The sequence below is a fragment of the Erinaceus europaeus genome, chromosome 7, assembly GCF_950295315.1.
Source record: "Erinaceus europaeus chromosome 7, mEriEur2.1, whole genome shotgun sequence".
In the NCBI taxonomy this organism is placed as follows: Eukaryota; Metazoa; Chordata; class Mammalia; order Eulipotyphla; family Erinaceidae; genus Erinaceus; species Erinaceus europaeus.
The window spans coordinates 48,153,420-48,175,996 of NC_080168.1; the positions used below are offsets into that span (position 1 = coordinate 48,153,420).

General features: G+C 40.1%; 1 protein-coding gene across 1 annotated transcript; it reads left to right on the top strand.

The window, feature by feature from the left end:
- Nucleotides 1-11,960: 11,960 nt before the first annotated feature.
- Nucleotides 11,961-21,711, top strand: GABARAPL1 (GABA type A receptor associated protein like 1). Its single transcript, XM_007540054.3, has 4 exons — nucleotides 11,961-12,319; nucleotides 16,586-16,664; nucleotides 18,204-18,322; nucleotides 20,338-21,711. The coding sequence occupies exons 1-4, from the start codon at nucleotides 12,230-12,232 to the stop codon at nucleotides 20,401-20,403; spliced, it is 354 nt and encodes a 117-aa protein (XP_007540116.1). The 5' UTR covers nucleotides 11,961-12,229; the 3' UTR covers nucleotides 20,404-21,711.
- The last annotated feature ends 866 nt before the right edge of the window (nucleotides 21,712-22,577 follow it).

Consider the following 22,577-nt stretch of genomic DNA (forward strand, 5'->3'; position numbering starts at 1 on the left):
AAGTGGATTTCAACACATTTAAGAGACAATGGAAAAACTGCAAATTCTGTGAACAACAAATTTTGTTTACTTTGGGGCTAAGCAGATGGGCTGAAGATGATAAAGTAATCATTATGGGAAGTCTGCCCTTGAGCAGGTTAACAAGGAAAACAATCTCAGTGATTTATGGATTGCCCAAGACACACTGAGAGTTCAACAGTGGAAAGCATTTTGCATGTGTCTCTGAATAATGGTAGCCAGTTTTCTCTTGGCACTGCCAGCTGGGTTGATCCAGATTGTTCCAGTTCCTTATAAATTTTGAGTTTTAAAAAGGTTCCATGAAAATATTAGTCTTTGAATTCAACTTTCAAGGATTAGAGACTCTTTAACACCACATATTCTGCAGAGGAGCATTTTTCAATTTTCAAAAGTAGAAGATACGAGAATGAATTTATGGAAAAATCTTTAAAATGCCAGGAGCTATTAAATAGAAATAAGTTTAGAACAACAGGTTGACATCTCCTTAAGGGAGATATTATGATTTTAAACAATTTGATCATTAACATGCATTCTATGAAAGCCCTAGTTAGTTTGAACCATTAACGTTTGCCCTTTGGTTTATGTTCTTCTTATGACAAATAGCATCAGTGTTCTAAATATCCAGACTTTTCTTGAGTCACACTCTGTACAGCACACTTGCCTATATAGCATCTCTCTTGCATTAGACCTAGAATATTCTGGCATCTTTGGTACTAATATTACTTACTACCTTCTTTTTTTTCAAGTACAAGAGCCTTTATTAGCAAGCTTAACCTTGGGTCCCAAGAGCCTCCATGCAGAGGAAGTCTTGAGACCCTGAACATTTTTCATTTCAGCTGTTTATAGTTAGCACAGGGTGGGTACAGGTGGGGATATTTACACGTGGGGAACAAGGAACAGTTTGTTTTGGGTCAATGGTTGTTCTCCTTTCTCAGTATTTGGGGACTTTCCTACTCATCTCTGATTGGTTGGGTTCAGGGTGGCTAACATGGTGGAGGGTGTCCAAAATGGAGTCACTTTTGGTGTCCTAGATCTTTTCTCTGACCTCCTCACTTGATGATAGTTGATTCCTTCAACTATTGTGTGTCTGAGAAGGTTTTTTATGCCTCCATCTAGTCTGAATGACAGTCCAGCAAGATACAGTAGTCTTGATTGAAAGCCTTTTTCTTTTTTTTTAAATATAATTTGTTTCCTTATTGGGGAATTAATGTTTTACATTCAACAGTAAATACAATAGTTTGTACATGCATAACATTCCCCAGATTCCCATTTAACAATACAACCCACACAATGTCATTCATCATCTTTCATGGACCTGTATTCTCCCCACCCATCCACCCACCCCAGAGTCTGTTACTTTGGTGCAAAACTCCAACTCCATTTCAGGTTCTACTTGTGTTTTCTTTTCTAATCTTGTTTTTCAACTTTGGCCTGAGAGTGAGATCATCCCATATTCATCCTTCTGTTTCTGACTTATTTCACTCAACATGATTTTTTCAAGGTCCATCCAAGATCGGCTGAAAACGGTGAAGTCACCATTTTTTACAGCTGAGTAGTATTCCATTGTGTATATACACCACAACTTGCTCAGCCACTCATCTGTTGTTGGACACCTGGGTTGCTTCCAGGTTTTGGCTATTACAAATTGTGCTGCCAAGAACATATATGTACACAGATCTTTTTGGATTGATGTGTTGGGTTCCTTAGGATATATCCCCAGGAGAGGAATTGCAGGATCATTGGGTAGGTCCATTTCTAGCCTTCTGAGAGTTCTCCAGACTGTTCTCCACAGAGGTTGGACCAATTGACATTCCCACCAGCAGTGCAGGAGGGTTCCTTTGACCCCACACCCTCTCCAGCATTTGCTGCTGTTACCTTTTCTGATGTGTGACATTCTCACAGGAGTGAAGTGATATCTCATTGTTGTCTTGATTTGCATTTCTCTGACAATCAGAGACTTGGAGCATTTTTTCATGTGTTTCTCGGCCTTTTGGATCTCTTCTGTGGTGAATATTCTGTCCAAGTCCTCCCCCCATTTTTGGATGGGGTTATTTGTTGTCTTGTTGTTGAGTCTGGCAAGCTCTTTATATATGTTGGTTATTAAACTCTTATCTGATGTATGGCATGTAAAGATCTTCTCCCATTCTGTGAGGGGTCTCTTGGTTTGGGTAGTGGTTTCTTTTGCTGTGAAGAAGCTTTTTAATTTGATGTAGTCCCATAGGTTTATACTTGCCTTAGTCTTCCTTGTAATTGGATTCGTTTCATTGAAAATGTCTTTAAAATTTATGCGGAAAAAAGTTCTTCCAATATTTTCCTCTAAGTATTTGATAGTTTCTGGTCTAACATCCAAGTCCTTGATCCACTTGGAATTTACTTTTGTATTTGGTGAAATACAGTGATTCAGTTTCATTCTTCTGCATGTTTCAACCCATTGTTTCCAACACCATTTGTTGAAGAGACTCTGCTTTCCCCATGTAATAGTCTGGGCCCCTTTGTCAAAGATTAGATATCCCTAGGTGTGGGGCCTCATTTCTGGGCTTTCAATTCTATTCCACTGGTCAGTGTGTCTGTTCATGTTCCAGTACCAAGCAGTTTTGATGACAATGGCCCTATAATACAGTTTGAGATCTGGGAGTGTGATGCCTCCAGTTCTGTTCTTTTTTCTCAAGATTGTTTTTGCAATTCTAGGTCTTTTCTGGTTCCAGATAAACATTTGTAGCATTTGTTCTATTCTCCTAAAAAATGTGCTTTAGCATTAAATTTGTACATGGTTCTGGGTAATATATTCATTTTGATGATGTTAATTCTTCCAACCCATGAACATCTTTCCACTTGAATATCTTTCCACTTCTTTGTGTCTTTTTCAATTTCTTTGAGTAGTGACTCATAGTTTTCAGTATACAAGTCTTTCACTTCTTTGGCTAGGTTTACTCCTAGATATTTTATTGTTTTTGTTGCTATAGTAAAAGGAACTGATTTCCGGATTTCAATTTCTTCTAACTTAGTGTTTGCATAGAGGAATGCCACTGACTTTTGAATGTTAATTTTATAGCCTGACACCTTACTGTATTGCCTGATAATTTCCAAAAGCTTCTTGCTGGATACCTTAGGTTTTTCCATGTATACTATCATGTCATCTGCAAATAAGGACAGTTGACTTCTTCTCTTCCAATTTGTATGCCTTTAATTCCTTGCTCCTGCCTGATTGCTATGGCAAGAACTTCCAACACTATGTTGAATAGTAATGGTGATAGTGGGCAGCCCTGTCTAGTACCTGATCTGAGGGGAAATGCTTCCAGTTTTTCACTATTGAGTATGATGTTGGCTGGAGGTTTGCTATATATAGACTCCACTATCTTCAGGAATTTTCCATCTATTCCCATTTTTGTAGTGTTTTGATCATAAAGGGATGTTGTATTTTGTCAAAGGATTTCTCTGCATCTATTGATATGACCATGTGGTTTTTGGTCTTACTTTTGTTGATGTGGTGGATCACATTGATTGATTTACGTATATTAAACCAACCTTGCATGCCTGGGATAAACCCCACTTGGTCATGACGAACAATCTTTTTGATATACTGCTGTATCCGGTTGGCTAGAATTTTGTTCAATATTTTCGCATCTATGTTCATCAGAGATATTGGTCTGTAGTTTTATTTTTTGGTTGTGTCCCTGTCTGCTTTTGGTATCAGAGTGATGTTGGCTTCATAGAAGCTGGCAGGGAGTATTCCAGTGTCTTCAATCATCTGGAAGACTTTTAAAAGTAGAGGTATTAGTTCTTCTTTGAAAGTTTTGTAGAATTCATTTGTAAAACCATCTGGTCCAGGACTTTTATTTTTGGGCAGATTTTTGATAACTGTTTCAATTTCATTAGCTGTGGTGGGCCTGTTCATGTTATCCACTTCCTCTTTACTTAGTTTTGGAAGTTGGTAGGTATCTAGGAAATCGTCCATTTCTTCCAGGTTCTCTAGCTTGGTGGCATATAGTTGTTCATAGAAGCCTCACATGATATGTTGAATTTCTGCGGTGTCTGTTGTGATATCTCCTCTTTCATTTACTATCCGATTTATTTGGGTCTTCTCTCTTTTTTGTTTTGTGAGTCTGGCTAAAGGTTTGTTGATTTTGTTTACTCTTTCGAAGAACTAACATTTACTTTCATTGATCTTTTGTATGGTTTTCCTATTCTCAATGTTATTTATTTCTACTCTAACTTTAGTGATTTCTGTCCTTCTGGTTGCTTTAGGATTCCATTGTTGTTCTTCTTCTAGGTCTTTAAGATGTGCAATCAGGCTGTTTATTTGTGCTTTTTCTTGTTTCCTAATGTGTGCTTGTATAGCTATGAACTTCCCTCTTAAGACTGCTTTAGCTGTGTCCCAAATATTTTGATAGCTTGTGTCTTCATTTTCATTGAACTCTCAAAACATTTTGATTTCTTCCTTGATTTCCTCTTTGACCCAGAAGTTGTTAAGAAGTGTACTGTTGAGCTTCCACATTTTGGCACTGTTACTAATCTTTTGTTGATTGTTAAGTGTTAGTTTAATTCCACTGTGGTCTGAGAAGATGCTTGGGATGATTTCAGTGCTCTTGAATTGGCTGATGCTGTCTTTGTGGCCTAACATGTGGTCTATCCTTGAGAATGACCTATGTGGATTTGAGTAAAATGTGTATTCCAGTTTCTTGGGATGAATGACTCTGAAAATGTCCAATAGTTCTAGTTTATCTATCTCTTCATTTAGCTCCCTTATGTCTTTACTGATTTTCTTCCTGGATGATCTGTCAAGTTGAGATAGTGGGGTGTTGAAGTCCCCTACTATGATTGTGTTACTTTTAATATATTGCTGTAGCTCTTTCAGTAGACATTTGATGTATTTAGACGGCTTCTCATTGGGTGCATTGATGTTAATAATTGTTAAGTCCTCTTGCTTGACTGATCCTCTGAGCATTAAGTAGTGTCCATTCCTATCTTTTTTAATCTTATCTATTTTAAAGTCTATCATGTCAGATATGAGAATAGCTGTTCCTGCCCTTTTTTGTGAGCCAATTGGCTTGTATGATAGTTTTCCATCCTTTCACTTTAAGTCTGTGTTTGTCTTGTTGAGTTAGGTGAGTTTCCTGTAGACAACATATTGTTGGGTTGTGTTTTCTGATCCATCTTCCTACTCGGTGTCTTTTAATAGGTGAATTCAGGCCATTGACATTTATTGATATCAAAGACTGAAGATATTTTAACGCCATTCTTGTAGAGTTTTAGAGTGTTTTGATATATGTCCTATTTGTGGTGGTCTGGTTGTTTATAGGAGACCTTTCAGAACTTCTTTCAGGGCAGGCTTGGTGATGGTTGCTTCCTTCAACTGTTGCTTGTCTGAGAAGGTTTTGATGCCTCCATCTAGTCTGAATGACAGTCTAGCAGGATATAGTATTCTTGGCTGAAAGCCTTTCTCATTGAGCACTCGATAGATATCTTGCCATTCTCTTCTGGCCTATAGTGTTTGTATGGAGAAGTCTGCTGCTAATCTTATGGGTTTTCTTTTGTAGGTGACTCTTTGTTTTTCTCTTGCAGCCTTGAGGATCCTTTCTTTATCCTTATTCCTTTCCATTCTAAGTATGACATGTCTTGGTGTCTTTAGGTCTGGGTTAATTCTATTTGGGACCCTCTGGGCTTTTTTGAATCTTTATGTCTTTGATGTTGTCTAGACTAGAGAAATTTTCAGCTATTATGGCCTGGAGAATGCTTTCTTCCTCTCCTTCTCTTTCTTCCTCTGGTAAGCCAATAATGCGTATATTGTTTCTTTTGAAGTCATCCCATAGGACTCTGTTGTTGTTTTCAGCATCTCTTAATCTCTTTTTGAGATCTCTTACTTCTTTTTTAGTTGTCTCTAATTCATCCTCAATCTTGCTAATTCTGTCTTCAGCCTCATAGATTCTATTCTCTCTGCCCTCTACTGCTTTCTGGAGTTCATCTATTTTGTTGCCCTGCTCTGATACTGTTTTAGTTTGTTCAGCTAGTTGCCTTCTTAGCTCAGCGATTTCAGCTTTCAGCTCTCTAATAACCATGAGATAATTAGAATTTTCTTTCATATTCTCATTTGTTGTTCCTGTATTTCTGATTACAATTTTTTCAAATTCTTTACTCACTCCTGTTATTATTTCCTTAGCTAATGTTTGGATGTTGAACTTGTTGTTTTGTGCTTCACCCTCTGGAGGACTTTTAGCTGGACTCTTGTCCTGGTTCGAGTCTCCAATATTTTTTCTTGTTGCTTTAACCATTTTATATATTATGTTATGAGTTCCCTTTATCAGTACTTTTCAAATTATTGATCACTATTGCCTGGATTGACTTGTGTCTAAGTAATTTAATTAAAGGGTTTACAGTGGTGGAAGTTAACAGTTTTTTCAATCCCTGAGTTGGAGCTCAGTGGTGTAAAAGCCTCTTTTTTTTCTTCCCTGTAGGCTATGGGAGCCTGAGGGCTTTTCAACTGTCAATAGGCTTCTTAGCTTAATCACTGACTCCTGACCAAGAAATAAAGCAGGGTGTGGCAGAGATAATCCAGTGGTTATGCAAAGAGACTTTCACAGCCCTTCAGCTATGCCACAGAGGTATAGGTCTTCTCCTGAGTTTCCCGGTTAGATCTCTGTCCCTTGGTGTCCCTCCTGTAGCTGCTCCAGATTCTGAGGGTAGTAGCAATGGAGACTCAGAGTTGCACTTGGTGAGTCTCTGGGGAGTCCTCTCCTCCCTTCAGCTGTCCCCTTGTTGGTGGAGCAGACTGGAGGTGGTGTCTCAACTGATAAACTGCTGAACTGTTAGCAGTCACTTAATCTCTCCTTAGGCTCCTCTCTCCTCTCTGTCACCAGCCACACGTGTTTGTACTCACGGGTGATTTACTGGGTTCCTGTGGTCATTCTAGTCCTGTCTTGTTTGGGTCCCGGGTGGTCTCCTTTGGTATTCCTAGTTGATCCGGGAGAGGAGAGGAAAGGAGAGGAGAGAAAGCGATCTCACTTACTACCTTCTTTCTCATCCAAAAGAGTTGTATTACAAACACAGGTAAATGCACATCCAAATCAAAAAAGGGTAGAAATTCATTAACTATCAAATAATTGGTATATAATCAGAACCATTTAAGTTTCTATGGTGTTCCATTTAGTCCTTCAAATATTGGTGCCCTTTTATCAGCTTTGGAGACAGAATTAGAGAGAAGTTCTGGAACTTGCAGAGAGCTGAGTAACTGAGATGCTTTGACACTCAATTCCGAAGACTTCCAATCTAAACTGAAAAGAAAAAGTATTTTATTTATTTTATTTTTGAGGGAGATACAGAGAGAGAAAGTCACAGAGAGAAACACTAGAGCACTTCTCAGCTCTGGTTTATGGTGGTGCGGGGGATTGAACCTGGGATTTTATAGGCTTAGGTACGAGAGTCTCTTTGCATAAAACCATTGTGCTATCTACCCCCATCCAAAAATTCTTTGCTTTAAAAAGTATTTTTGTTCTAAGGAACCAAACACATCCATCCAAAAAGATCTGTATATATTTATCTTTATAACAGCATAATCTGTAATGGCTATAACCTGGAAGCAACCCAGGCATCCAAAAACAGATGAGTGGTTGTGAATATTGTGGTATATGTACACAATTGAGTATTACTCAGCTATTAAAAATGGTGAATTCACCTTCTTCACTTTATCTTGGATGGAGCTTGAAGAAATCATTTTAAGTGAGATAAGCCAGAAAGAGAAGGATGAGTATGGGATGATCACACTCATAGACAGTAGCTGAGAAATAGGAACAGAAGTGAAAACACAAAGCAGAACTTGGACTGGGTTTGATGTATTGCACCAAAGTAAAGGACTGTAGGGGTTGGGAATGGTTGGGATTCAGGTGGTTGAAAATGATGGTAGAGGACCTAGGGAGGGGTGAGTGGGTGGGTGGGGTTAGAGTGTTATGCATAAAATTAAGTCATTTAACATATGTACTAACTACTGTATTTCCTGTCGACTATAAACCATTAATCCCAATAAAAAAGAAAAATATTTTTTATTAATTTAACCAGATATTTATACACAATGAAAAATCTCTACAAGGTTTGTGGGGGAAAAAAAAAAAGCCCTTCTTCAGCCCATATACTATTTTCTACTCTCCTTTTTCGTTGAACTTGTAAAACTGTTATTTTCCCAAGTCTTTGAATAAGTTGTTATTTCAGTTTTCAGTTTGGGGTATAATCTATTGGCTTGCCAGTAGAGGAGATGCAAATATATTCCCTTTTGATACAACTATCCCTACCTTGTCTCCCATGACACATCTGAACAGTTTTTGGGAGTCTTTATCTTCATTTGGTAGGAAAAAGAATGTGAATGATCAAGTTTCTGGAATCAGACTTTCCAGACTAACATTCAGATTCTATTCCTTGCCAGCTTCTCTGTCTTGGTATAGTCACTTAATTGTTCTGTGTTTCTATTTCTAAATATAAAATGATGATTAAAATGAAAACAATTACATTAGCATGTAAAGATTATGGAGGCTAATGCATATATAACATATAAAGTAAAGTAAGTGTATAGTATAGTAATAAATATTAATCATTTTTTTACTGTCTGTAGGACATTTCCTTCTCTGTCTCTTGTATTGAAAATTTTTTTATTTTTTAAATTTTTTTTTACAAACCATGTCTTCTCCTTTCTTTACTTCCTCATTTTCAAGGTGTTTCTTGTAAACAGAACTTTAAAATATATTTTAGAGCTTTCATGTCTTAAAAATGTCTTCTGTTACCTGAAATGGAATTGGCATATCTCACCAAAGTAAAAAACTCTGGGGTAGGTGTGGGTGGGTGTGGAGAATACAGGTCCAAGAAGGATTCAGAGGACCTAGTGGGGGTTGTATTGTTATATGGGAATCTGGGGAATGTTATGCATGTACAAACTATTGTACTTACTGTTGAATGTAAAACATTAATTCCCCAATAAAAAAATAGTACAACAAAAAATGTCTTCTGTTATTTTCATTCTAGGAACTGTCTTAAAATGCTTTTGTGTGTGTATTTTTGCAAATTTTTTCCCATTTTAACCTTTTGATGTTTACAGTTTTGGGGGATGGGATTCTGAACAATCTTTGGCTGTAGTTTCTCTTGTGCACATTATTTCCTGTTTCTCTGTTGATGCTAAATTTATTTTCTAAATATGAGTAGTCATTTTATCTAAGTTATTTTCCCAAAGACTTTCATCTTATATTTTCCTTCTTTTTATTCTTAAGATTTTATTTATTGGGGGGGGGGTCGGGTGATAGCGCAATGGGTTAAGCGCAGGTAGCCGCAAAACGCAAGGACTGGCATAAGGATACCCATTGGAGTCCCCAGCTCCCCACCTGCATGGGTGTCTCTTCACAGGCAGTGAAGCCGCCCTGCAGGTGTCTATCTTTCCCCCTCTCTGTCTTCCCCTCCTCTCTCCATTTCTCTGTCCTATCCAACAATGACGACATCATCAACAACAATAACTACAACAATAATAAAACAAAGGCAACAAAAGGGGAAATAAACAATAAAAATATTTTATTTACTTATTAATTAGAAATATAGGAGGAAGAAAAAGGACCAGACATCACTCTGGTACATGTGCTGCCAGGAAGATAAACTCAGGACTTCCTACTTGAGAGTCCAATGCTTTATCCACTGTGCCACTTTCAGGACCACTCATATGATTTTCAACAAATGTTTGACTCTGTTGTCTGCCTGCTTTTAAGGACTCAACACTACAAAGCTCATTTGAAATTCTGGATGCATTCAAAATCCTAGATAGGCTACTAGAATTTTGGTAACAAAATAAGTGGAAGAAGTTTGGAGATTTAAGAGTCAGTGTGCAAACTGTCACTGAGTCTTACAGTTTTTTAGGATGTCACCTTCCAATGAGTCCACTTTTCCTCTAGTTTCCCCAGTGCTATCTCTCTTGTACAAAGAATAAATGTTTAGGGAGTCGGGCGGTAGGTAGCGCAGAGGGTTAAGCGCAGGTGGAGCAAAGCACTAGGACCGGCGGAAGGATCTCAGTTTGAGCCCCAGGCTCCCCACCTGCAGGGGAGTCGCTTCACAGTGAAGCAGGTCTGCAGGTGTCTTTCTCTCCCTCTGTCTTCCCCTCCTCTCTCCATTTCTTTCTGTCCTATCCAACAAGGATGACAATGATAATAACTACAACAATAAAAAACAACAAGGGCAACAAAAAGGAATAAATAAATATATAAAAAAAGAATAAATGTTCAGTTCATGCAGGAGCCAGGGAGTGACAATTACATGGCTATATGGGGAGGATGGTATCCTAGGGTAAAAATTCCTGAACTTTCCTCAGTTCTCTAATAATCCTACCATCCTCATATCTAACTTCTGCTTTGTGAATGAAAATTTGGAATGTAGGAGACCAAGATTTTGACTTATATCAGCAAACTTCAGCACACTAGAAATGGTCTTGAGGCAGAAACAATAGCCAAATTTTCATCTCCAAATTATTTCATATATAAATTGCTCCTAAATACTTTCAAAATTAAAATCAGCTTTTTAGTTATGATTGCTTCCAACATTTTTGATCAGAAAGCAAAATTTCTTAGATCTATTAATCTCCATCATTACTTTTCTCAATTTGCAGATTTAGCTGTATGTGGGTCAAAGTTAAAATGTATGAGAAGGAACTCATTCATTTAGGTTTGAAAATGCATACTAAAATTATAAACATTCAAAATGATAACATACATATTAGGTCTTTATGCCATGGAGAAGACTTTTAACATCGAGACCCAGGACTACAGAACTCATTTTTCTTATTTCAATATGAAACTTGACTTTTATTTTGTGGGTTTTTTTTTTTTTTTAATCAGAAGCACTGAACCTTGCTAAAAGATAGATAAGAACATTGTCTAGTATTTTAAGATAATTTTTAGGGCAAAGCAACCTTTCCTCTTTTTTATCTTTTACAGTTTCACCTACCTTTTCCAGGAATCACTGCCATGAGTTATGTTGTAAAGCTCTTTGATTTTTAGTGGTGACGGGGGAAGGCCAATGAACCCTTCTATTTGCCCCTTCACCCCATCACCGCCCAATTTTCCACTAGCCTTTCAGTAAGCATTTTTTTATTTATCAAGGATATTTAACCAGTAGTATTATAATTAAAGTGGGTTTTTGCAGAAGAAATAAATAGTGCTTGGCAACTCCTGAGTTAACACATATATTGTGTGACATTTTCTTTCCCTAAAGGTAGGTCCGACTTCTGGGTTAGGGGGAGAAAGTCACTCCTTTCTACTTTTGATCATGGGTGAAGTTTTCTTTGGTCATAGTTCACATCACTCGTCTGGACACCGATTACACCACATGCCCTGCACTTTAAACATCTCTTCAAATTCCTGAGTCAAGCTGTTTATGTTGCTGTTCTGGTAGTAAATTGTGGCATACACCCAAACAAAATGACTCGGACATGGGCAAGGAGGGGTTATGGGTCACTAGAATCCAATCTAGCACTTGCAGTTCCCTGGGTGCAATTGAATGAGCAAAGGGGCAAAAAGCAATCACGGGGCACTGCAGCATTGGCCAGAGGAATCCCAGGTTGCCCATTCCTCTAGTTCGCAAACCGCAGATGTCAATTGGCCTGGGGGGGGGGGGGGGTGGTGGTGGTGAGGGGAGGGGATGGTTTGCTTTCTCTGTATTTGTTTTTGGACTCAACCAAGAAACACCGAAAGTGAGGGGGAGAACACAGCTTTAGAATTCATTTCTATGTTGTAAACTGTCTCTAACGTCATTATTGTGATATAATCAGAAATACAAATAGATTGTATTTCCAGTGAACTCTTATAGGGGAAAAGGTTGATCAACAGGAGCGGATGCTGAAATAGACATTGTGAGGGATACACCTTCATCCCGAGTGGTCCAGCGCGCAGGGGGCGGGGCTAGGCCCGGACCGGGTGACGTCACAATACCCTTGCGCCGCCGCGGTGTTTTTGTGGCTGCAGCTCCAGGGACGTGCAGCTGGCATTCATTCGCCCTGCTGTTCCCTTCCTGCGCCCCAGGCGCCTCTACAGTCCCCCTGAAATCTCTGTCCTGCAGCGTGGCGAAGGAGCAGGCTTTCCTGCAGCTATTTCTGACCCCACGTTTGCGGTTTGACGGAGGGAAGCAGGACAGAAGAGACGCCATCGTGAGCGAGGGAGACAGGCCCCGAGCGGGGATCTTAGAAACCCTGCGGTCCATCATGAAATTCCAATACAAGGAGGACCATCCTTTCGAGTATCGGAAAAAGGAAGGAGAAAAGATCAGGAAGAAATATCCGGACCGGGTCCCTGTGAGTGTGATGGAGGCGGGGTTGGGGGGTGGGAGGAAGAAGAACCAGTGGGGGGTGCGGGGGAGTCGTGGTGGCAGCTCTCAGCACCTCCCCAGGGTTTCCAGAAGAGGGGGCACCCTGAAAGGACTTATTTCTCTCCCTTCACACCCGAAAAAAAGCCCAGACCATTCTGACAGTGGATCTTTTTAAACCCGCGCCCCTAGAGTCATTCTCTTCTTTGGTGCTGATCGAGTCTTTGGAGCGGAGCTCTGATCTATTTGGGTGACTCAGCAGTATCCAGATGTGTCGGTGGAGAGGTTCCAGATGTAACCCTTTAGTGTCTGGGTGCTTCGGTGGCCACCTTACCTCTGTTACTTTTCAGATCACGGGGGACATAGTTCTGGGAAAGCCCATTCCTTTGGGGTCTGCTTTCCTGCGTTTAATGGGTACTCCCTCAACCTGGCTGACTCTGGTCTCTTCGCTGTGTTCGGGAAGGGAAGGGTTCGCAAGCCCGTGTATTTTATTATTGTTTTCAGTTTTATACGGGTTGGGGGTAAGCTACAAGACTGGCCCGGCTGAGAAAACAAGGTCACGTTCTCTGCGCAACAACCTGATTGCCTCATCCTTGGCTCCCAGATCAGGTGTGGGGGTAGGCAGCCTTCTTCGGCCCTTATTCTGATCAGAATGTACTTGGACACGATAAGGAAGATTTGAGCCTCTTTTATTTTTCCCTTTCTGTTTTAAAAAGAAGTGCCAGCAGAGGAGAAATATTAGAGATCTTTCCGCATCCTCTGCATCCGGGCGTTTTTCCAGCCACCCCTCCCCCCGCCCCCTGCTTGGTTTTTCCTCTAATACAGGCTGCGCAGTAGGGTTGGAAGGCAGAAGACTTCTTTTCTTTTCTTTTTCTTTCTTTGCTTTTTTTTCTTTTCTTTTTTTTTTTCTTAAGAGTAGGAGGGAGGACAGCCTTTGAATTTTGCAAGGGAAAGATCAGAGGTTTTAAGATTGTCTTTATTTTCAGTCAGGAACATTAGGACGAGTATTCCATCTAATTTGCAGGAGAAGTAATTATCTGATGTCTTTCTTGACCCGCAGGTGCTCTTTGGACTTCTTTCCAATCTTTATTTTAATGTCCCTGATCTTACAGATACCAGGAACAACTGAAGACTTAGGGTAGCAGTAAAAAGTGCTGATGGTCCTTTTTCTGTTGTTACACTCCCCAAGAAATCACACACAAGGGGTTAGAGACTGACAAGGACATCTAAACTAGTACCTAATAAAGGTGACTTCACACGTTACTTTGCTGGCCTCAGGATCTTGGGTGATTGCTTTAAAAGTTTTTCCCATTGTTGGTGAGACTAATGCTACTCTCTTAAAAATCATGTTTAAAGTTGACACTTTCCACCCATAGTTTGTCATGTGTCCTGCAGTATTCTGAGTGCTGTTTTTATTCATTTATTTATTCACTCACTCATTCATCTAAACCCTGCCACTTCACAGATTAAGGCTCTGAAAGCACAGAGAAGCCAATTAACTTCAAGTTTTCACTTGGCTGGTCAGTCTATTATGGAGTCAGGATTCAAACCCTGGCTCTTGGACTGTCTGCTCCATATTGTTTGTCAACTTCTAACTATAGTGGCATTAAACAGAATTAAATGTGCCTGGTGTGCCTCACAAATATTTGAAATAGAGAAATAAACTGTGTTTGCCCTCCACAGTTGCCAGAGTCATATGATGCCAGGAAGATAACCCAACAAGGAAAATGGCTATCATTTATCCACAGTTTGCTAAGTAGGAAACTCCATTCTAGGTTCCAAACTCTGAAATGTCATTTCCAAGTCTTGTTAAAAGCTCTGTTTCCTTAAAACTGGACCCATCTCAATTTAATCACTTACATGAATTGACCCAGAAAATTTCCCCTAACACCTACATTTTTTTTTTAATCCTGGTCATTGTTCAGTGCTTTTCAATGATAATTTGTAAGATCTTCTGACCACACAGATCTCGAGACTCCTCCAGTTATATTTTAACCAGGGTTCAGCCTCCGAAGTGCTCCTGAGGTGCTCAGTCTGTGACCTCTCTTTGAGCTGTGACAAGAGCTCCATTCCAAGTTCAGGAATTTGGTTGTAGTTCTAGGCAGAACCCTCACTTTGTGATAAAGTGCCCTGCTTGCAGAAAAGAGGTTTGAAGGCATAATTTCTTACATCCCTTCCAGCTTGACCAACTGCATTATTAAAGCCGTCTTGATCTCTGAACGCACAGAGAACTGGAACTTAAATTTGACTTCTCTGTGGTTACATTCCAAGGAATAGGCATGTTTGTGCTTTGAGAGGGGATCTTGAAATTATCTTTATAGCCACAGTGTATTGAAAAATCTGTAATATAGCAGGGGATTGTTGGGAAGAGATCATCTCATTTTAAAAACGTGTGACCAATCCTCTGAAGGAATATTAGACACACTTTGCAGACTAGGAAAACTGAGAACTAGGCAGGGAAAGCCTTAAGGTCAGAGTGCATTGAAAGTGTGAAATAGGGCCAAAATTCCTTGAAAACTGACATCAGTATTTTCTGGTAAACTATGGTCTGCCTTTCCCTCCTGCTCCTCTATATCCTCCCCTTCCTTCTTGATGCTTTTCTTTCTTTCTTCTTTTTTTTTTTGCAGTCTACCTTGTTATTACTAATTTTTAAATGTATTTAGCTGTCTTTCTCTGCTCTTTTTCATTGTGATTTCCATCTCTTATTGCCAGGACCTGCTTGCTAAGTAGGTCTCAAGAGTCCCTAAGTGACAGTATTGATTTCCTTTGATTTAGTAATCTGCTGCTTTCTGTCCATCTTTACTGTGGTGTTTTCCCTGGCCTTTTCCTGAAGTACATCTTACTTATTAATTTGTGTACTTTAACTGAACTCCAGTTTTTATTTTGAAACTTCAAGTGTGATCATGTCCTTCTTCCTGATAAAGAAGTGTTTTTCTCTGCAAGTACAAAATGAGGTTTATTATTATTAATTTCCTTAAAAACTTCAAACCTCATAAATCCCTTTTCCTGTAAGTTAATTCTTATATTTATACATTCTTTTTCTGGAACAGTTTTACCTTCCTTTTACTCACTGGGATGCTGAAGCTCAAAGAGTTAGAATATGTGAGTGACCCACTGAAGATCATGCTGCTCCTATAGAATTTTTATTCCATATTTCTTTTTACTACTTTAGCTTTTCTGTACTTCCCATGTCTTCTATTGAAAGTGCTTTAAGTTTTCTAAATCATAAATATAAAGCTGATTATTTACAATAGATTTTCAATTTTTGTAAGTAACAGATTATACAGCATACAGCGTATATGATAAAAATATATTCCAGTGCTAAAATATATTATTGTACTCTAGTAGATAACTTAAGTTTAAATTATTTTGATTTAATACTTAAATTCTTAAATATGCCATAAATGTACATTAAAAGGCTTTCACTTTTAATATTTTTATTATCATTACAGAAATACTTGAAGAAAATAAATTTTAAACTGCAGTACTATCCACATACTTAATGTGAACATTGAAAACTCCTTTAAAATTCTAATGGGTGATGGGACTGGCATTACAGTGCAATTATACTGTACAATTTTTTTTCTTTTTTAAACATTTTTTTTTTTTTTTGATAAAGACAGAAATTGAGAGGGGAGTAGGAGATAGGGAGGGAGGGACACAGAGAGACACCTGCAGTCCTGCTTCACCACTTGTGAAATTTTCCCCCTGTAAGTGGGGGCCAGGGACTTGAGCCTGGGTCCTTGCACACTGTAATGTGAGTGCTTAACCAGGTGCACCACCACCTGGCCTCCTGTACAATGTTTTAATATGTTGTTTCACTTGAACACATTATTTGCAGTTACCCCTGAAAAATTTGACCAAGTATGAAATTCGATATTGTGTTTAGTTTACCTTGAATAAAAGACATATGGAAGGAATAATACTAATAGGTACTCAGAACCATCTTTGAAAATTTGAGTAATTTTCTTGACTCTGATTAAATACCAGAAACGATCTGTCCTATTGTGTATCTTACAGGCAACTTATAATTACTTGAATCAAGATCCTCTTTAGTCTTTATCAAGTGCCCTCTCATTAAGTGTTTTATTGCACTAATATAACTATTGCTTTACTAAGGAAGCCATTTAAGTGGGGATAAGAAATGGTAAAGTGAGTTTGGCAAGATCTAATTGGGTGACTATATACAGACTGTAGAAGGATAAGTACTAGGTCATATTCTACAGTTTCCGTTCCCACTCTCCTTTCCTCCCAGGTGATCGTGGAAAAGGCCCCTAAAGCCAGGGTGCCTGATCTGGACAAGAGGAAGTACCTGGTGCCCTCTGACCTCACTGGTAATGTCTCTTCCCTCCCCCCTCCCCTCTCCCTTCCATGATACAGAGCATTCCTAGTGCTTCCTGCTGAGATTGAAAGGGTGTGGAATTGTCATGGGCGAGATTCTCCAGAAAGTAAAATGATATGAAATGGTGACACTGTCAACAGTTCCCTGAAACATTTCCCATCACAGTGTCTTGTGATTTAGACACAGCAAAGGGTAGAGCATCACAAGAAAAAGCCAACCATCCATTATGTAAACAGTATAAAAGTCAGCTTTGGTTTTTGTGATGTTATTTCATTCCAAAAGGAACACCAGACAGGCTTCTTGGGGAGATTGGAGATTCTCTGCTGAGTACCTTGTCTCCTTGAGCTGGAATTTTGTGAACATTTTGAAGGTTTTGTTCAGAATTATAAAGAATATATTCAGGGGGTTGGGTGGTGGCACACTGGGTTAAGCACACATAGCATGAAATGAAAGTACCCATGCAAGGATCTCAGTTTGAGACCCTGGCTCCCCACCTGCAGGGGGGTCATTTCATAAATGGTGAAGCAGATCTGCAGGTATCTGTCTTTCTCTCCCCCTCTCTATCTTCACTGGGCCTCAGCGGTAACCCTGGAGAATATATATATATTCTGGGCTTGCAAGATAGTGTGCCTGAATATATTATTCATTTCTTGACTTCTTAATGGAATAACTACAATATCTAGGAGACATAGCATTGATTTTTGTAGATACTTTTGCTCCAGTTATTGGGACACTTTCAGGATGTTCTATAAAAGGCAAAGCATTGAATTACAACATTGGTAACCTGCTAAGGATCCTGGAGTACAGTGGACCTCTTATCACTATTTTGTGTTAGAGGTGGGGGTGGTGGTGGTGGTAGGTGTGTCTTTCAAGGTCCTGGTATACACAGCAGGACTTGTACGCATGAGGATCTGGGTTCGATTCCTGACACTGCCTATACCTGAGCTAAGCAGTGCTCCTGCCTGCCTTTCTCACTTCCTTCTCTTTTGAAAAGATGAATGAGTTGTGTGCTTCAAATCAGTTTAGATACCAATGGGAAATACTTGATCAGAGATATCCTTAGGCTTTGAGTGGATGTGCTAACAGTAGCCTGGCAATTGAATAGGCGGGGGGAGGAATGAGAACTAAAATTCCCAGTGCCCTCTCAGGGATTATGAACACTTCTGGTTTCACTTTTTACTTCTTTTTTAAAATATTTATTTATTAATGAGAAAGATAGGAAGAGAGAGAGAGAGAGAGAGAGAGAGGGAACCAGACATCCCTCTGGTACATGTGCTGCTGGGGATTGAACTCAAAACCTCATGCTTGAGAGTCCAATGCTTTATCCACTGCGCTACCTCCTGGACCACTCACTTTTTACTTCTAAAGCTAGAAAGTAGTATTGGGCTCTGCTCAGATGGTATCTGAAGCTGGGACAAAGTTTTTTCTGGGATTTACCCTACTAATCCCTTGTTTTCTCCATTCTTGTTCTTTCTTTGTTCAAAACTAAACCAAACAAAAAACAAAACAAAACAAATTTTCCTTTGTCCAGTTGGCCAGTTCTACTTCTTAATCCGGAAGAGGATTCACCTGCGACCTGAGGACGCCTTATTCTTCTTTGTCAACAACACAATCCCTCCCACTAGCGCCACCATGGGCCAGCTGTATGAGGTAATGGTTTCTGGTCACAATACCCCACAATCTAGGGCTTCTGGCTTTTGTTCCAGTGAGTGTTGGTAGCACACCTGGGAAGTGGGGCAGAGGTGTTATTTGTCAGGATCCTCTTACACATGGCAGTGTAAGGCCTCTGGAGACCAGATGCCACTTGTCCTTTAGGGATTGAGCAGCCTACTTGATTCAGTCCCTTTGAGTTCTTTCCTTAGATTTACCTTGCTCACAGAGTTCTAATGTTGGGCCAACTGCATTGAAAAGGCAGGACATGTTCCATGTTGCAAAAATGACAAGTAAAATTAAATGTACAATTAGTGTACTGTGGGACCGGCAAGTAGTATGTGCTTTTCTGTGCATGAGGGCCTGGTTCTGAGCCCCAGTACCACACCAGAACACTATGAATTTTACACTGAGGAAAATTCCATGGGTGGAGGAGTGGTGCTTTGGTTTCGCTAGCCCTCTTTCCCTTTCTCCCCTCTCCTTTGTCTTTCCCTCACTGTTTCTCTAGGGAAAAAAAAAATAAACAAAATAAATGAGTGTTTGTGAAATAGCTCACTTGGATACTGCACTGCTTTGTCATCTGTGTGACCCAGGTTCAAGCCTGCCTTCCAAACTTGATTGAAGGGAACTTTGATGTGGTCTGCCCCTCCCTCCACCCCCATCAGGGAAAAAAAAAAACACAAAAATTTGAAGAAAAAAAATTTAGGCAATGTTTTAAGACTGACTCATTTATCTTAACATGGGAAATCAGTTGGAAGGAATAATTTATGTGATTTTATTTCATCTAGGTGGTTAACTATAATAATCTAATCTGAAAGTATAGTTTAAAACATTTTAGTGTGCTGTATCATACAAGATCACATGATTCATTATTGTGCCCTGTTAATGAAGAGGACTAATAGTCCTTAACTTTTATTTCATGGCATATAGTCTCTATTAGTATATTTATTTTTTAATTTTTTATTTATAAAGAAAACATTGACTAAACCATAGAATAAGAGGGGTACAACTTCACATAATTCCCACCACCAGAACTCTGTATCCCATCCCCACCCCTAATAGCTTTTCTATTTTTTAACCCTCTGGGAGTATGGACCCAGGGTCATTGAGGGTTGCAGAAGGTAGAAGGTCTGGCTTCTGTAATTGCTTCCCCGCTGAACATGGGCATGGGCGTTGACAGGTCGATCCATACTCCGAGCCTGTCTCTCTCTTTCCCTAGTGGGGAAGGGCTCTGGGGAAGCGGAGCTCCAGGACACATTGTTGGGATTGTCTGTCCAGGGAAGTCTGGTTGACATGCTAGCATCTGAAACCAGGTGGTTGAAAAGAGAGTTAACATACAAAGACAAATTGTTGACCAGTCATGGACCTAAAGGCTGGAATAGTGCAGATGAAGAGTTGGGGGGGGGGGAGTGTCTCCGTTTTGTAGATAGCTAGTAGGCATATTTTAGTTATATTCCAAAGGGCCTGTGGCTATGCTAGTGGTTTTTTTTTTTTTTTTTTTTTTTACCTGAGCCTGAAATCTGATATGCAGGTGGATCCTAATTATTGTCTGGGGAGATGATGTCATGGCTGGAAGAAGGACCAGAAAGCTGGATCAGGAAATAGAGTAGCTCCCAAATATGGGGAAGGTGTATAAATATTGTTGATTATAAACCCCATCGATTTGATGTGATCTGCGGCCCATATTCAGCTTAGGAGCGTATGTGACCTCTGCATCCCTGTAGATCTAACTCTGTTAGTATTTAATACAGAGTGTGTATGTGTGTACTTGCATGCTTCTTAATGGAACTATGTGCACCTTGCTAGAATGAGCTTTTGCAATTTGAGTTTTGAGGACTATGCCCTAGCCATGTTTGTATCTTTCTGGTACCTATATATATGATGTTCTCTATGAATGCTTTTTTTTTTCTTTTCTTACTGTGAACTTCAATACCTAATAAGATTGCATGAAGCTGTGGATCTGAGAAGTAACAGTGTGATTGTATGAGTTTTACATTCTCTTTCTCTCTCCCTAGGACAACCACGAGGAAGACTATTTTCTCTATGTGGCCTACAGTGACGAGAGTGTGTATGGGAAGTGAGTGCCGGAAGCCCAGCCGATGGGAGCACCTGGACTCGGGGGAGAGGGAGGGACACGTGTGTGGGACTTGGGGATTTAGTGGGAGGGATCCCACCAAGGAGACAGAAGGTGAAGACATCTGGAAACACTACACTGCACACACAGTCATCATCTTTTCACACGCACAATTGATAATTTTTTTTTTTTTTTAATTTTTATTGCTGCTTCTTCAGCCCAGAGAGAAAGTATGTCAAGACAGAAATGTGGACTGGACTTTCCTCAGAGAAGTGGGGGGTGGTAGAATTACACAGCGTTGCTGAGAAATGAAGCCTGTGTGGGGTTTTATGGATGAGTTAGGAGGTGGACAAGTTGTCAGATATTAGGGACCACCAGGAACTCCCTGCTTTCCCTTCTCTTTGGGCAGAGGGTCTATTCTTGACATTTGCTCACATAGGTAGGGAAAGGGGAATGGGTATGTTTTACCACTACTGATAGTGGACCATTCTTGGAGACCAAAAGCAATTAGAGCATCATGACCCCCTGATTGCTCCTGTCTTTATTACCCTTTTCCCTCTAGCCCCCCATTCTATTCAAGATCTCATGTACAAATGTCACAGTTCCACCCTGCTATTGGTCATAAGCATCACATACAGAAATGGAGCTCCTTTCACTGTTGGAAAACTAGGCGCCAGGCATGAGGAATGTTAGGATTAGGGACTTGATTGATTAAACTGGAATTCACTTAAAGCATCGAGCATCTCTGTTCAACCTGCTTGCTCTCTGGTGTCCCTATACTTCCTTGCATCTTTATGCACCTCCACATTTTCCCTTTCCAGTCACAGACCACTCCTTCAGGCTTTCCATAACTGGGCTCCATGTATTGGGACACAAAAATCTTAGAAGGGGCCAGATAGGAGGTAAGATAGGCAGGTTACACTATCCTTTCATCCTGAACTCTTGCTCCCTTGTTGTTGTCTTTTTGGTCTTACTCATGGAGACATGCTAAGAGAAGGCTAGCTGCTTCCCCCTTTGATTTTCATTCCCTGTGGCTGCTAGTTAGACACATCTGAGGGAGGGCTTTTAGTCACTCTTAGGGGATTCTGTTCATTATGGTTCTTTTCACTCTGGGCGTGATTCTTAACCTGGGTGGGGGTGGGGAGCAGGAATCCACTCAGACGTGACATTTCACTTCATCTCTACTAGTGAGAGGGTCCTTCCGGTGGGGGCAGTCCGATTGTCAGCTCTGTCAGCTGCAGGCTCTTGTAATGAAGTGTTTTCTGTCAGGCCATGGAAATAAAAGAATTACATACCTAAAAAAATCCCACCACAACTGCAGCAGTGTTGCCTTTATTTAGTGTGTGTTGGAATAGACGAGTAGGGGACAGGTGTTAGATAAGAATGCTCAAGGATGGACAGATTTCGCTATATCCACACAGCTCCTACCTGGCTGGCCAGGTGTTACTATCCAGAGGCAGATGGGTGGTGGAGTGGGAGGTGGGTGCGTTGGTGGTGCAGGCATGATTCTCTCCTCCTCAGATCAGTGTTGTCATTCCTTAATGCATTTCTCAAAGCTGAAGGCAGAAGACTGCCTGCATCAGAATGTAGGGGATGGTGTGGGTGTATGCTTATTAAAAATGCAGATGTCTAGGTCTTATCACAGATTGAGCTGACTCAGAGTCTCAGCGTAGGAGTATATATATATATATATATATATATATATATATATTTTTTTTAACCAGCTCCTCAGGGTTCTGCACACTGAAGTTGGAGAGGTGTTGCTCTCTCTACCTGACTTTGCTGGAAGTCCCTACCTTGCCTTATGTCTATCATGTCTTAGCCTGGGTGAAGCCACCATGTCTTAAAGCAGAAAATGGCAACTTGGTCAGGCTTGCAGAGACAGAACCAACTTGGTGTCTTGACCAGAGGAGACTCTTCCAATCTGTCAGGAACCAGTATGTAGGTGGGCAATAGGGGAGCAGGTTTGAGAGAATGAAAAACTAGATTAGTAGAAACTTCTTATTTTGAAAAAAGAAGCTGAAAACTATCTCTAAACCTCTCTAATCTCTTCTGGCTATATCAAGTGGAGTCTACCTCTTTAGAATTTTATGCACTAAAATACTCATCAGAAAGGAAGTCCTGGCAAAATCCAGCCTACCACCCAGCCTTGCCAAGTATACTAAGAAATTTAGGTCAGGA

Coding starts and splice junctions, on each gene's coding strand:
- GABARAPL1 (XM_007540054.3), top strand. CDS start 12,230: ATGAAATTCCAATACAAGGAGGACCATCCTTTCGAGTATCGGAAAAAG. Junction 12,320..16,585: donor AATATCCGGACCGGGTCCCT/GTGAGTGTGATG, acceptor CTTTCCTCCCAG/GTGATCGTGGAAAAGGCCCC. Junction 18,323..20,337: donor CCATGGGCCAGCTGTATGAG/GTAATGGTTTCT, acceptor CTCTCTCCCTAG/GACAACCACGAGGAAGACTA.